Source organism: Syngnathoides biaculeatus, chromosome 3, assembly GCF_019802595.1.
Source record: "Syngnathoides biaculeatus isolate LvHL_M chromosome 3, ASM1980259v1, whole genome shotgun sequence".
Lineage (NCBI taxonomy): Eukaryota > Metazoa > Chordata > Actinopteri > Syngnathiformes > Syngnathidae > Syngnathoides > Syngnathoides biaculeatus.
The window spans coordinates 39,143,137-39,159,081 of record NC_084642.1 but is presented as its reverse complement, the minus strand read 5'-3'; the positions used below and the strand labels follow the sequence as shown (position 1 = coordinate 39,159,081).

The window sequence follows — 15,945 nt, the reverse complement described above, 5'->3', positions numbered from 1 at the left end:
AAGTTTGAGTCTTACTGGTTGTATGGGGGGGACAGGTGTCTTTATGCAGCTAACGACGTCACACAGGTGCATCTGATTCAGGATAATTCATGTGGAGGTGGACTTTTAAAAGCGGAGTAACAGGTCTTTGAGGGTCAGAATTCTAGCTGATGGACAGGTGTTCAAATTCTTATTTCAAGCTATATCACACAAATAAATCATTAAAAAAATCATACATTGTGATTTCTGGATTTTTCTTTTTAGATTATCTCTCTCACAGTGGACATGTACCTACGATGAAAATGTCAGACCCCTCCATGATTTCTAAGTGGGAGAACTTCCAATATTGTGTATTGGGTGTTCAATTACTTATTTTCTTCACTGTACCTATACTAAAATATGAAACATTTTCAACTTCTCACAGTGGGCATAACACCAAAATAACTACCGAAATCACTTCCCTGCCCCCACAAAATTGATTTTTGCATTGTTATCTCTTAAAGGTCAAGTGTCATGAAATAGAAGATTTTTAGGATGTAATTAATGGAAAAAAACGGCAGCTGGTATCAACCCATCTCTTTTTTCACCACAAAACATGATTTTGATGTAAATGGCTTTTTGTAACTCCCCCCATGAAAATCCTCTGAGAAGGCTGCCGCGTCAGGCTCGTGGACGGCGGCAGCTAAAAACAACGTTGCCGTCAATGGCGCTCTCAGCCGCGTGCGACAACAACACCATAAAGCGGTCCGACTCGGCAGTGTTGTTCATCGCGGATGACTACGGCTATGAACAATGCTGCCGACAATAGCTCACTCAGCCGCGTGCGACGACAACACCGTAAAGCGGCCCAGCTCGGCAGTGTTGTTCATCACAGTCGGCGGCGGCTATGAACAACGCTGCCGACAATGGCGCACTCAGCCGTGTGCGACGACAACACCGTAAAGCGGTCCGGCTCGGCGGTGTTGTTCATCGCGGATGGCGGCGGGTATGAACAACGCTGCCAACGATGGCGCACTCAGCTGCGTGCGACGACAACGCTGTAAAGCGGCTTGGCTCAGCGCCGTGATAAGCCACCACGGTGCTGAAAATGAGCCACCCTGGCCGACAAGGCCAAGCCGGCTGAGTCGGTTGGGGTGGCTCATCGTGACGCCGGGCCGCGGTGGCTCATCTCTGCTGATGGATCAGACGGGGAGGCGGTTTGGCTGTGATCAGCACATCATCTAAATATGGCTCGAAATAATGGGGTAATATTTCGTCGGTAACTTCACTCAGTTGTGGGATGTTTTCTTCTTCAAAAAGAGCTTCCATGTCAGAAGGGGCGTGTTCGTCTCCCACAGTAAGGGCCGCAGCGTGTTTTCAATGGCGAATGTCCGGGGTGATGTCACGGACAGGAGATGCAACCAATATGGCGACCACTTGGATGTCGAATGACACTTCCGCAACTTTACGTGGGGATGACGCACTCTCCGCTCATATTTATTTTTTCGTATAGACATTAAAGTGAATAATGTTATATGTATTTTTAATTGCAATATCTATTTTAGAGTATTTATAGGGATGACACCTGACCTTTAATATGACTGTTTAAAAAAGGCTTATCTAATTTTTCTTATTTCACCTCTCCTGAAATTTTTAAACTTTTAATTGCTGCCTGAGAGCTTTCCATCTGACGAGAAGTCATTTTATCATTCAAATCTTTCAGTATTGAAATCAGTTTTTGATTGGTGGTAACCTTGTGGTAATGCCAGACAAACTGCTGGTATTTTGTTATCAGTCAACAGCCCTTTGCAAGTACTCACATATACACTCATTTTCAGAAGTCCTGCAGGAAGTCACTGTTACTGGAAATCACCTGTTGTTACAAGCAAGGAGCACAAAGATGTAGGGACACATTAGTTCAGTTTGCGTGGGCTTTTCTAGTTCTGTCTGCATGTTTATATTTTTCTTTAGTTCTTTGTCTTTTTTTCTCTTTTTTTTGTCACTCTTTGATTAATAATTTGAATAACAGCATGTTATGTGTAGTGGTGACTAACCCCCAAACCCCCTCGCAGGCTCTCAGTGTGCCGGGCTGTTCAGCACCACTGTCCTAGGTGGGTCCTCTAGTGCCCCTAACCTGCAGGACTACGCACGCGCACACCGCAAAAAATTCTCCACCAGCAGTCTGTCCTACAAAGACGGTATGTGTTTGAGACAAAGCACAGGAGAAAAAACAAGTGAAAATACCCACTTTGATTTGCCGATTAAATATAACATTCAGAATGAAGCCCTGTGGAGAATGTGGCCATGTAGGTACTGAATACAGAGACGCTTACTTTTTAAAAATTCCAGTTTTTCCATACAGAGTTACATTTGAATTGAAAAAGATTATTATTGCAATCTTGAAATTCTTTAGCTGAAAGAAAATATGGTACATGTTAAGAGAATGAGTATTACTAGTGCCCATACATCAATAATTAAATGTTGAAAGTTCTGTTTTAGTCACTGCATATTAAACTCCATATCCATTTTAGTTACACAAATGTCTTTTCCCCATCATTCTTTCTCCACGCCACTTTGATAAGCATGTTTAATTTTAGTAGTTCATATACATGCTACTTCATGCCCTCATCAAAATGGGCAGGTTATGTAGAACATGGGGTAATTTAAACATCTATGTCTTCTAATTTAGTTTTCAGTGGTAGCCAAAAATTGTTATTGTATTTTGGATTGTAGTAATCCGGTAATTTTCTCCCAAAAGTACATTGTGGCATTTGGTCCTTCTTGTTTTAACTGTAGCACTACTTTTGGAGTCACTGTTTAATTTTCTAATATCATATTTGGCTGGTTTACACCTACTAAATAGTAGTTGTGCAGTGCTATTAGTTTCTGTCCACTATAAGTCAGTGGTATTTTATTTTCATAGAATCTGGTATGATTTGTGGGTCTGCATCTATGGGGGACAATGGTTATCATTTTTGTTCATGACCTAGCTTTTACTGTCCAAATCCTAATATACCGTTTTCATTTTGCTCCGTGATCCTGGCTCCATTGACTTACCTATGTCTCTTTCGTGTTCAGTAATACTGACACTTAAACTTGAGGATCAGTCTATATTCTGATAAATACTCGTACAATCAAATCTACTTGCAATGAAAATATGTTTGTGGTCTCGATATAAAGAAATCATCGATTTACTGCATATTGGTCTCATCATAATGTGACTTTTTATGTTTTAGCACAACACCCATACTTGATGTTTATTTTTTTAACCAGTATGATTTCATATACAGATTGATAAAACTAACAGCTCGTTGATGCGTTTGAAGACCTTTGTGCTTCCATGGTTACATAGCTGACATTGGACTCTGTCTTATTTTCCTGTAGCTTTCAGTGTTTTATCATATGAATTTTCCTCTCTTTACTGATGCCATCCTCAGAGCTCTCCTTTTGTTCATCTTTGAGATCCATCTTGTTGCGTCTCATTTTGAGATTAATGGGCACATTTTGGTCTCAGTCCAGTCAGTCTTGGTGTATTTTTTTTAATGCTAAATCCAAAGTAGTGAAGGGCCACTGAATTTAATCATATTTTCATCCTCATCCTTGGAATTGAGTGGTTATAGTGACCGCTGTTAAAGTTCATAATTGAGTAATGAAGCACGATGCAAATATGAAGGAAGGATAGTCGACCCAAATTAAGTTCTTGGTGTAAAAGTTTTTTTATTAGTATTTTTACTCAAGAATAGGCTATGATAATAAATGATCAACAACTTACTGTGGATCCTAGTAATATTAGTGAATTTTTGTTTCCTCAGAATTGTTGTCTATGCCGGCAGTAAAGCGATTTTCTGTGTCGTTTGCAAAGCATCCGACTAATGGTACGTCTGCTTCTTTCAAGTATACTATCACCTCACCTTCCTTTGTCTTGCATGTCTTCAAACTTTTTTTTGTACCTCGGATTTTTTTCCACAAGGCCCTCCAGCATTTTTTTTCTTTTTCCAGATTCTTGAAAATGTACTCATTTTGTTGTCCTTTCTTACTTTGACATTCTCTTTGTAACCAGGGTTTCCTCTAATTCATAATTCATTGTTCAAGATGATTTTTTTACACATGGACATTTTACATATTGTACTGTATTTATTCAATACTGTATTCTTGAACTGGCTAGATTTCCATCTGCAGAAAAAAACATTCACTACTGTAAAATCTACAACTCCCATTTTGAGAGACCCAACAATTCCTGACTGGTTGAATGACTTTCTTACTGTACACAATCAATGGACAGACGTCTATTAAACAGTATATTTAACAATATTGTATGGCAAAATACGGGCAACTTCTGTGTTGTTTTCTTGCTCAGTTGCGCTGTGTTACTTTAATTTTGTCGCTTCACTCGTCACTGGTTTTATCTGAAGTCATCCCTCGGTCTACTACTCCTTCCATGAACTGTATAGTTGGACAGTATGGTGCGACACTCCAGGCATTCATTGTCACTGCACCCTTCCACCCTTCCATTCTCAGAGAAGCATTAGTACAGCCAACTACAAAGAGAATGTTTTGTTTAAATTTGTTGCATTCCAGTTCAGCTGCATCAGTTTTGTTTGAAATAATACAGCTGAGTTTCTGTTTCACATGATGGCACTTCAGACTACAAAGTTTAATGCAACTTTAGAGGCAGATGTTTTAAAAAATCTTGCTCAAATTCTTAGCAGGATTCAACAAGGGTTGTCCCAATGCAATTATTTCAATTTCCATCCATTACCAATATTGCACCATTGAATTTTTTCCGATACCGATGTAGTCCGATCTGATATCAACAATAATCAAAAATGTTATTTATTTTGTAGGCTGGTATGTGAGAAAAGGCTTGATGAAGAGAACTATAGTTAGCAACAGTTGATATTAGAAAAACTGACCCATTTATTATAAAAGGAGGACTTTGCCCAAAATTCATATGTACAATAAATCCTCCAATCTGAAGTAATATCATTACTACATATATTTTGGACATTAATTGAAAAAATCATTTTTGAAATCCACGCATTATCTGGATCTGTGCCAGCTTTCACAGCCAGGCCCGGAAGAAACGTCCTTGACCCCGCCCTATGACGTCCCCGGTGGTTAGCATTACAGACCATTTGTTCTCGCTAGGCCAAGATGCCAACATGTTGTGCAGCTGTAAAGCGTTGGCCTCACAGTTATGAGGACCCCAGTCAAATCCTGGACCTCGTTGTGTGGAGTTTGCATGTCTCCCTGTGCCTGCGTGGGTGTACCCTGCCTCCTGCCTGTTGACAGCTGGGATAGGCTCCAGCACTTCTACGACCCTCGTGCGGATCAGCAGCTAAAAAAAAATGGATGGATGGATGGAGGGATATATACATGTAATCACTTTCGGGAAGTCCCAATATTTTTTTTTTGCATTTTATTTTCCACATATAAATGGTCCTATGTAGTACTCACAAAATAACCTTTGACTTTTGCTAAACTTTGGACATAGACCATTTGCATTCCAAGACCATTAAAAATGTGTATTAACCGATTTTACATTGGATGTACAAGTGGTCCTTTCATCAAACTGTCATGGATCATAATTAAATGATGTAACACAACTTCATCCAAGCAAACAGCTTCGTATCTATCTGAGGAAGTTATGCAGACATGCTGATCGTGATCCAAGTTCATCCCGATACGCTTCATTTTTTTTTTTTTTTTAAATTTTTCAAACTCACGACAACACTAGCATTCCGCCACAGTTGGCATTAGGTCACAAAGAGAACACAAACACCAGTCTTCCGAAACAAGCCTGGCTAGAAGATCTCCGTGGTCCATATTTTGTCATTGTTGTGCTCCGTCAGCGTCACGCGCCCCCCTCCAACACGTCAAGTTCCACCTGTGGGTATTCTGGCTCACACGCATGGGCTTGAACATTGTACATTGTTATTTTTGTTTTGTTTGTTTGTAATTATTTTTCACAAAAATCTGCCACAAAATGCCTGATAGTGGGCGTTGTCTGTTCGGTGAAACATATCCACAATCAATGGAGGGTCAGAACAGGAAGCCTTGCAGACGTGGCAAACGCTGATTAGCTGTCAGTTTTCCAGCTGGGGTCATTGGAATGTCTGAGCAAGAGAGGAATTTCGATAATATTTTTCCAATTTAGAGATGTTTCTAGGTGAAATCTGTGGATAATTTTGGCTTTAAAAGAGACATTGAACCCTCATCTACTAACTTTTAATGTGTGTTCCCATTCCCATTTTTTTTTTTTGACAAAGTCCTCCTTTAACCAGTTGGATACATAAAGTAACTTGAAAAATGAGAACAATAAATGTACAATAAATGAATGCAATGAATTTATAGTACTTCCTACAGGCTCACCACCTGTGAGAGGGGCCATAGGAGTCAGGTGCAATGTGAGTTGGGCGGTACCAAAAGGCGACCTTGTCAACCCGATCCCCAGCTACAGAAACTGGCTTTAGGGGCATGGAATGTGACCTGTTTGGCAGTAAAGCAGCTAGTATAGTCGGACTTGCCTCCACACACCGTTTGGGCTCTGGTTCCAGTCCTCTTTAGTGGGGTTGGACTTTGTTCCACTCTGGAGTTGCCGATGGTAAGAGGCGCAGACCAGGTGTGGGTATACTTACTGCCCCTCAGTTCGGCGCCTATACGCTGGGGTAGATGAAAAGGTAACCTCCCTCTACCTTCGATTGGGGAGTTGGGTCCTGATTGTTGTATGTGCCTACGTACCAAACAATTCAGAGTACCCACCCCTTTTGGGGTCCTTAGTGAGAGTGCTGGAGAGCGCGTCCTCTGGGGAGTTTCATCGTTCTGCTGGCAGACTTCACTGCTCACGTGAGCAATGAGAGTTGAGACCTGGAAGGGTATGATTGGGGGAACAGCGCTCTCAATCAGAACCTGAGTGATTGTGCATAACTGACACCATTTTCAAACATAAAAGGGTATCCATACATGCACTTGCCACTAGGAAACACTGGGTCACAGTTAGATGATCGGCTTTGTGGTCATGTCATTGGACTTACGGCCGCATGTCTTAGACACTTGGGTGAAGAGAGGAGCAGAGCTGTCAACTGATCACCACCTGGTGGTGAGTTGGCTCAGATGGTTGAAGAAGATGCTGGTGCAACGTGGCATGCCCAAACGTATTGTGAGGGTCTTCTAGGAAAGCCTGGCAAATTCCTGTCAGAAGAAGTTTCATCTCCCACCTCTGACAGAAACTTAGCTCATGTTCCGGGGGGATACTGACTCAGAGTGCACTATGTTCTGCGCCACCATTGCTGAGGCAGCCAACCAGAGCCGTGGCCGTAAGGTGGTCCATACCTGTCATGGCCGCAATCCCCAAACACTTTGGTGGACAGCCTTTTTGCCCTGTGGGATCCTGAGGTAGTTGATTGGTACCGGCTGGCCAGCTGGAATGAAGCTTTGGTGGTCACAGAGGTAAAGACCCGGGGCTGGGAGGAGTTTGGTAAGGCCATGGAGAAGAAGTTCAAGAAGGCTATGAGGAAATTCTGGTCCAACTCCGGCGTCTCAGGAGGGGGAAGCAGTGTTCCATCAACACTGTATAGTAAGAATGGGGCAGTGCTGACCTCAACTCAGGAAGTTGTGAGTCGGTGGGGAGAATACTTCGAAGACTTCCTCAATTCCACTCACATGCCTTCCCATGAGGAAGCAGAGTCTGGGTGCTCTGAGGCGGGCTCTCCTATCTCTGGGATTTACGTCACGGAAATTTCCCGGTCGCAAGGCCCCAGGGGTATATTTTCCCAGAATTTGTAAAGGCTCTGGATGTTGTGGGGCTGTCCTGGTTGATACGCCTCTGCAACATTATATGGAGATCAGGGGCAGTGCCTTTGGATTGGCAGACTGGGGTGGTGTTCCCCCTTTTTAAGAAGGGGGACTGGAGGGTGTGTTCCAATGACAGGGGGATCACACTCCTCAGCCTCCCTGGTAAGGCCTATGCATAGGTGCTGGAGATGAAGGTCCATCGGGAAGTCAAATCTCAGATTCAGGAGGAGCAATGTGGTTTTCCTCCTGGCTGAGGAACATTGGGCCAGCGCTACATGGGAGTTAGCACAACCAGTCTACATGTGTTTTGTGGACTTGGAGAAGGCGTTCGATTGTGTTCCGAGGGAAGGGGAGTATTGCTGTCAGTAAGTCTGACTTTTTTTTCAGTGAGAGTTGAACTCCGCCAAGGCTGCCCTTTGTCACCAATTTTGTTCATAACCTTTATGGACAGAATCTATACCCCCAGCTGAAATGTCTGGTTTTAGAATCAGTATCCAAATCTAATTCCATGGTCCTTAGTCAGAAAAGAGTAGCATGCCCTTTACAGGTCAGGGATGGGATCGATCCTGCCCCAAGTGTAGGAGTTCAAGTATCTTGGTGTCTTGTTCACGAGTGAGGGAAGAATGGAGCAGGAGATCCCCCGGGAACATGTTATTTTTCTGTACTAGAATATGATGTAATTGTGGCTTACGGCCATGCTAGCCTGAGAACGCTCGATCTTGTCAGATCTCAGAAGCTAAGCAGGTTTGGCCCTGGTTAATACTTGGATGGGAGATCCCCTGGGAATACCAGGGCTTGTAAGCTTCTCTCCCTGTCTAGATTCAGAGGGGTTGCATCAAGAAGGGCATCCGGCGTAAAACTGTGCCAAATGTGCATTCTGATGACACGCTGTGGCGACCCTTAACAGGACAAGCTGAAAGGAAATGAAGAAGAAGAGAATATGATGTAATTGTGCATCCACTACAATAGGTGGGAGTGGCTCCCTGACTGTGCCCAGATAGAATTGGCTCAATGGTAAGACATGAACTGGGGTGGCACGGTGGTGCAGCTGGAAAGCGTTGGCCTCACAGTTCTGAGGACCTGTGTTCAATTCCAGTCCTCCCTGTGTGGAGGTTGTGTGTTCTTCTGTGCCTGTGTGGGTTTCCTCCGGGCACTCCGGTCACATCACAAAAACATGCGACATTAATTGGACGCTCTAAATTACCCGTAGGTGTGATTGTGAGTGCGGCTGTTTTTCTCTGTGACCTGCCTGTTGACAGCTGGGATAGGCTCCAGGACTCCCGCGACCCCTGTAAAGCTAAGCGGCCAAGAAAAGGGATGGATGGTTAAGATATGAAGTTCATAAACCCACCATGGACATTTTTTTTCAACAGGTATAAAAAGAGAGGCGGTGAGGGAAGGTGAACGGTGAAGCTAAGTCGATGAAGCATATGTCGCACTTGGCTTCATTGTGACTATGATGAGTAACAAGAAAAGACCAGTATGTTTATGGTCTAAAAACATTGGCAGCAGACAGCATGAAGCCAAATAAATTAAGATCTCACTTAAATACATGACACACCAATCACGCTGATAAGATGCTTTTTTTTTTTCAGTGAAAAGGTGCCAAATGTTGCGAACAATCATCCCGCTTCCTGAATGCTACTTTCGGAAACCAGCGACCTGTGTTAGCATCCTATGAAGTGGGGTACCATGTTGCACTATGCTAATAAAAACAAAATGTTTTCCTCTTTTTTGGGGCACAGAAAATTATTGAGAATCATTGTCTTAAGTGGATGTCTACTGTGAGAGACGTTAAAAAAAAAAAAAACGGAAATTACGTGATTTTTTTAAATAATTTATTTCTATGTTACTGCTGGAAATGTGTATTTGAACCCCTGTGAAAATGAATGTTATTTTGTTCAGTAGACTGCAATTACTGAGGTCAAATGTTTCCTGTAGTTTTTCACCAGATTTGCACACACTGCAGCAGAGATTTTGGCCCATTCCTCCACACCGATATTCTCTAGATCAGCCAATTCTCTTGGCTGTTGCTGAGAAACACAAAGTTTGAGCTCCCGCTCAATATTTTCTGTTGTGCTTTGGTCTGGAGATTGGCGAGGCCACTCCAGAACCTTGATAGGCTTCTTACGGAGCCATTCCTTGGTTATCCTGGCTGTGTGCTTCGGCTCATTGTCATGTTGAAAGAGCCAGTCACGACCCATCCTCAATCCGCTGAAGCAAATCTCGCAATACATACCCTCGATCACCCTCCCCTTATACAGTGCAGTCATCCTGTCCCATGTGCAGAAACACATCCCCAAAGCATGATGCTTCCACCCCCATGTTTCACAGTTGGGACAGTGGTTTTGGGATTGTGTTCCTCATTCTTCCTCCTCCAAACATGACGATTGGAATTAGAAGTTCTATTTTGATCTCATCTGACCACATAGCTTTCTCCCATGACTCCTCTGGATTATCCTAATGGTCATGGGCAAACCTTTTAGACAGGTCTGGACATGTGCTGATTTAAACAGGGGAACCTTCCGTTCCATCTTAGTGTAGTACCCACAGTAACCTATGAAAAAATGGGGCCAGCTCTCACATAATCAACCAGCTCCTCCCATGTAGTTCTGGGGGGGATTCCTCACCTTTCTTAGGATCATTGATATGACATAAGATGAGATCTTGCTTGGTGCCCCAGTCCGAGGGAGATGTTTAGCTTCATGTTTAGGTTCTTCTATTTTTTAATACTTGTTCCAGTAGTTTATCTTTTTTCATCAAATTGCTTGGGGATTGTCCCCGTTGCCTTTTCCAGCCTTGTGGAGGTCTACAATTTCATCTATGGTGTCTTTGGAGAGCTCATTGTTCTCAGCCAGGAGTTCGAGTCTTACTGATTATGTGGGGTGGATAGGTTCTTTATGCATCGAACAATGTCAAACAGGTGCTTCAAATTTACAAGAAGTGGAGTGTTGGTTAAATTTTTCATTTTTTTTTTTCAGAAGCAGTCTAACAGATCTTTGACGGACAGATTTTTTTTGTAATTGGCAGGTGTTCAAATGTGATTTTGGACCAGTAACATCCAAATTATTAAAAAAAAATCATACATTGTGATTTACAGAGTTTTTAATTTTGTTTCTCACAGTGGACATGCACCTAAAATGAAAATTTCAAATCCGCTATGGGAGCACTTGCAAAATCACAGGGTTTTCAAATACTTATCCTCACTGGAGGTAATGGATAGAATTCAATGATAGATGGATTAGAATAAGTGTAAAAAGATAACTAGTGAAGAAAAATGTGCCAATATATCAATAGACATTGAGGTAAATCAATATGTCTGTGAATTCAGTCAGTATTAAGACTGAATGCATTTGATGTATTATTATGTAGCCATAGTGTACTGAGCAGGAAAACAGAGGCGCGTGTCCCACTTTCCAATGTCAAATAGAAGTTTAGTTTGCATTCATTTTCCGGGGTAATTTTTGCTATCACTAGTACCTTAATGTTTTGCTAAAAAAAAAAAAAAACTAAATGTGTTTGAGGCAGTATACCTTTTTTATGCTCACCGAGCTACAGTTTCCCAAGATATGCTGGTCATGTCAGAGTTGTATATTCACACAGTTTGAGCCAGGTAATCTTTTTGTGTCAGGCAATTTAGAAATGTGACACAGAGCATTCTGTCTCATTACCTTGGCTAAAAATAACTGGACAGTTGTTGGTTCAATGAACAGATGTCAAACATACAGCTTTACTTCGATAGGGAAACTTGATAAACATCATTCACTTACCCCTCATCTCCTCCATTCCTTTTCTCTCTCTCATATCTCGGGCTTATCATCTATCATTCCATGTCTTTTCTTCTGTTCCCCCTTCTCTTCAGCTATGTCCATCCTCGCTTTCCCTCTTCTTCCCTAGAACCATTGGAGGAGCACCAGGTGGCCCAGTTGTTGAGTCGTTTCTCCACAGAACTCAGTTTAAGCTGCCACCTCTCTCTGGACAGTGCACTCACCCACCATCTCCACCAGTGCTCCTACCACCTCCGCCTCTTCCGAAACTGGCTTATCTGTGGCCAGGACCCCATAGAGTACCTTTATGGTTAGCCCGTTGCCCACCCTAAAATGCCCATTCTTACACTTTGTCCAACCACTGTACACGGTTTAGTATTGACTGTGCTTGGCCTGTGGTGCACGCTTGTATAACCCCGTGATGTTTATGCATGCTTGTCTGTCTCTGTGGCAGTGTACACTGCAAAGCTGGCTTGGTGCATATTAGCTACCTATTTTTCTCCACCTTGTGGAAATTTAAGGCAAATAATTTGCCTTTACTAATTGATTAGATACAAAGTCTATTGACCTTTTTTGTATCTTGATATAAATTAAATGAATTGTTGAAATAACTTAATTTTCACCCATCATTTGCCTAATTTAATGATAAAATACAAAATACTTTATAACAGAACGTTAAATCTGGAAGCCCAGAGAAATATTTCCATCAATTGCAAATAAAAATCAAACAAATATCATCTTCATTCAAATGTCCTTATCAGCTTGCCAACCAGTATACCAATACCGATCACATAGTGGCTTTTCTTTCTTCTTTTGTGTGTTTGTGTGTGTATTTTGCTAACTTACTTAACCAAAACATTTTACCATTAAGCTACTTCTCAAATCGAATGTTATAATTGGCTATTTGCATTCTACACTTAGAATATGGATCATGAAAAACTATATACAAATAAACTCTTTTGAGGATGATTACCTTGGAAAATTGATGGATGGATGAAACAAAGTATGTGAGTGCTATGCATGCTGCTAAAAGATGTCAGAATCACCTTTAATGGCCAAGTATGTAACAGCACAGAGGGAATTTGTCTCCAGCAGTCGGTGCCACCCTGGTACGACATTCATGTTGAATACGGGGGAGAAGAACAAGGAAACTAAAAAGAACAAAGAACAATAGACATTCAATTAATAGGGAACTATTTCCTATAAGTCACAGGTGTGCAAAGATGCAGTCTTCTAGCATTTAGAGCAGTTAGTGCGTCAACCCCCCACATTATGTTAAGCCCTTAGCCATTGTCAGTTCACCATTATAGACCAGTGCAATGACAATTGTGCAGAGGGTGGAGTTTAAAGTGACAAATCGTGCGATAGTCTACAAACTATATTACGAATACTAATACTGACTGTACCAGCAGAGTGAGGGGCTGTGTCCCAACTACGGCGCAAAGCAGAAAATAGTAGGTTCGCTGATGAATAAATTAATGACTTAATTGCAAGAAGGGAAAAAACGGTTTGAATATTGTTAGTTTTGATTTGCATTGATCGAAAGGGCCTACCCAACAGAAGATCCTGGAATTGCTGGTGGCAAGGATGTTGAGGGTCCGAAAGGATCATGCCCGCTCTGGTCCTAGTTTGAGTGGTATGTAAGTCTTCAAGGGTGGCTAGGGCAGTGCAAAGTTCATTCAGAGGTTTTGATTATCTGTTGCAGTCGGAGTTTGTCCTTTTTTGTGGCACCCTCAAACCCGACTGTGATGGAGGTACACAGTACTGGTTGGATCACCGCTGTCTAGAACTGTCTCAGCAGCTCTTGTGACAGGGTGTACTTCCTCAGAAGCCGCATTAAGTACATACTTTGCTGGGCTTTCTTGAGGATGGAGTTGATGTTAGTCGTGCACTTCAGGTCCTGTGAGACTGTACCTCCCAAGAACTTGAAGGTCTCGACTGTTGACAGTTGGACAACGTGAGGTGCAGCTGTGATGTCGGAATTCTTTTCAAGTCCAGAGTAATTTCTACAGTCTTGGTCAGTCCAGGTTCTGTTGGCCACATCAAAGTCTCCAGTCTTTGGTGTGACTCCAGCTCCATTCTTGCCATTTCCTGTTGATGCGCAGATTTGTCGCCGTCTTTGATGAGGCTGATGACTATGGTGTCATCTGCGGACTTCAGGAGATTGACAGCCAGGTGCCTTGAGGTGCAGTTGTTTGTATAAAGCAAGAGGGGAGAGGATATAACCTTTAGGTGCCCTGGTGCTGATAGTCCGCGTGGATGAGGTAGTGTCCCCCATCCTCATCCGTCCTGCCTGTCAGGATCCACTGGCAGATCATGGATGGTTGTATTTTCACAAGAAATTTGAAATTCAGTGTTTCATTACTATTGTCACAACTTTTCTTTACTTTAACAAGTTGCATGAGTTAAGAGCTTGGACTTTGACACCAGTCCTCTTGAAAAGGGTGTGACTCTCTTCCACTCTGGAGTTCCCAGACTTACATTCCGAGGCGCCGAACAGTTAACCACACACCCACATGTTTTGGAGTCCTTGGAGGGAGTGCTTGAGAGTGCTCCAGTTGGGGACTCCCTTGTCTAGCGTACTTCAATGCTCATAATGGGCTATAACGCTGAAACTTGGAAGGGTGTGATTGGGAGAAATGGGCCCCCCGATCAAAATCCGGGCAGTGTTCGTTATTGGACTTCTGTGGACATCACAGATTGTACAGAACAAACACCATGTTCCATGTATGGATTTTGTGCATTTGTGCATTTTGTATCAGGACACCCCAGGCCGCAGTTTGATGATGGACATTGTGGTCGTGTCATCGGACTTGTGGTTGAATGTCTTGGACATTCAAGTGAAGAAGATGGGGAACTGATCACCAAGAGGTGGTGTGTTGGCTCCAAGGGTGGGAGGAGATGCCAGTCTGACCTAGCAGACCTAAATGTTTTCTGAGGGTCTACTGGGATCCTTTATCAGAATCCCCTGTCAGAAGGAGTTTCCAGTTCCACGTCCGGCAGAAGTTTACCCATCTCCCTCGGGAAGGAGTGGACATTGACTCTAAGTGGACCATGTTCTGTGCTTGTGCTGAGGCAGCCGACCAGAGCTGTGGTCGCCAAGTGGTCAGCGCCTGTTGTGCCAGCAACTCCCAAACCTGTTGGTGGACAACAATGGTGAGGGATGCCATCAAGTTGAAGGAGTCCTAACTGGCCTTTTTGGCCTGTGGGACTCTGAGGCAGCTGATGGGGACCAGTTGGCCAAACGGAATGCATGTTTGATGGTTGTTGAGGCATGAGGCATTTGAGGAATTTGGTGAGGCCAAGAAGAATGATTTCTGGACAGCTTCGGGGAACTTCTGGTCCACCATCTGGTGTCTCAGAAGGGGGAAGCAGTGCACTATCAACACTGTGTATGGATGGATGGACTCAAGACATTTGGATTTCAGACCAAAAGATGAATATGAGACAACAGTTCTAAATTCCAGCATTTACTTTATGGTATTTACATCTAGCGCAACGAACAATATGAAGTGGGGTGGCACGGTTTATCAGCTGGAAAGCGTTGGCCTCACAGTTCTGAGGTCCTGGGTTCAATTCTGGTCCCGCCTGTGTGGAATTTGCATGTTCTCCGCGTGGATGCGCGAGTTTTCTCTGGCACCCCACTTTCCTCCCACATCCCAAAAATCTTGCAACATTAACTGGAGACTCTAAATTGCCCCTAGGTGTGATTGTGAGTGTGACTGTTGTGTGTCTTCATGTGCCCTGCGATTGGCTGGCAACCCTGCCTCCCTGCCCATTGACAGCTGGGATAGGCTTCAGCAATCCCCGCAACCCTCGGGAAGATAAGCAGCTAAGAAAATGGATGGATGGATGGATGGATGGATGGATGGATGGACCGTTTGTTTGAAGTCAACTGAATAAGTGTGCGTTTTGCTCATGACACTGTGAATGGTATCCCTCAAAAAAATCACGGAGATCTCTGATCAGCACCCACCTGTGAAATCTGTCATTATACACACAGGGGCTGAAGCAGCAAACAGATACACAGAAACGAGATTTCATTTTTCGCCTTACAAAAGTGCAAGGTTTATATATATATATTATATATATATATATATATATATATATATATATATATATATATACATTTTCTTTTGCTGCTTATCCTCACGAGGGTCACGGGGATTGCTGGAGCCTATCCCAGCTGTCAACGGGCAGAAGGCGGAGTACACCCTGAACTGGTTGCCAGCCAATCGCAAGACACATGGAGACAAACAGCCGCACTTACAATCACACCTCGGGGCAATTTAGAGTGTCCAATTATTGTTGCATACTTTCGGGATGTGGGAGGAAACCAGAGTACCCGAAGGAAACCCACGCAGGCACAGGGAGAACATGCAAACTCCACACAGGCAGGTCCGGGATTGAACCTGGGACCTCAGAA

The 15,945-nt window shown here is 43.1% G+C and overlaps 1 protein-coding gene and 1 pseudogene across 4 annotated transcripts in view; both read left to right on the top strand.

The window, feature by feature from the left end:
• Positions 1 to 15,945, top strand: part of ppip5k1a (diphosphoinositol pentakisphosphate kinase 1a) — a 182,785-nt gene that overhangs the window by 147,337 nt on the left and 19,503 nt on the right. For 2 of the 4 annotated variants that reach the window (XM_061815772.1, XM_061815775.1), the window contains exons 26-27: positions 2,031 to 2,156; positions 3,771 to 3,833. The exons of 1 other annotated variant lie outside the window; for it this stretch is intronic. In XM_061815772.1, coding sequence (XP_061671756.1) covers positions 2,031 to 2,156; positions 3,771 to 3,833 — 189 coding nt within the window. The remainder of the gene's footprint in view (positions 1 to 2,030; positions 2,157 to 3,770; positions 3,834 to 15,945) is intronic. One more of the 4 variants, XM_061815773.1, reaches the window with a different exon arrangement.
• Positions 8,438 to 8,556, top strand: LOC133498712 (5S ribosomal RNA; annotated as a pseudogene).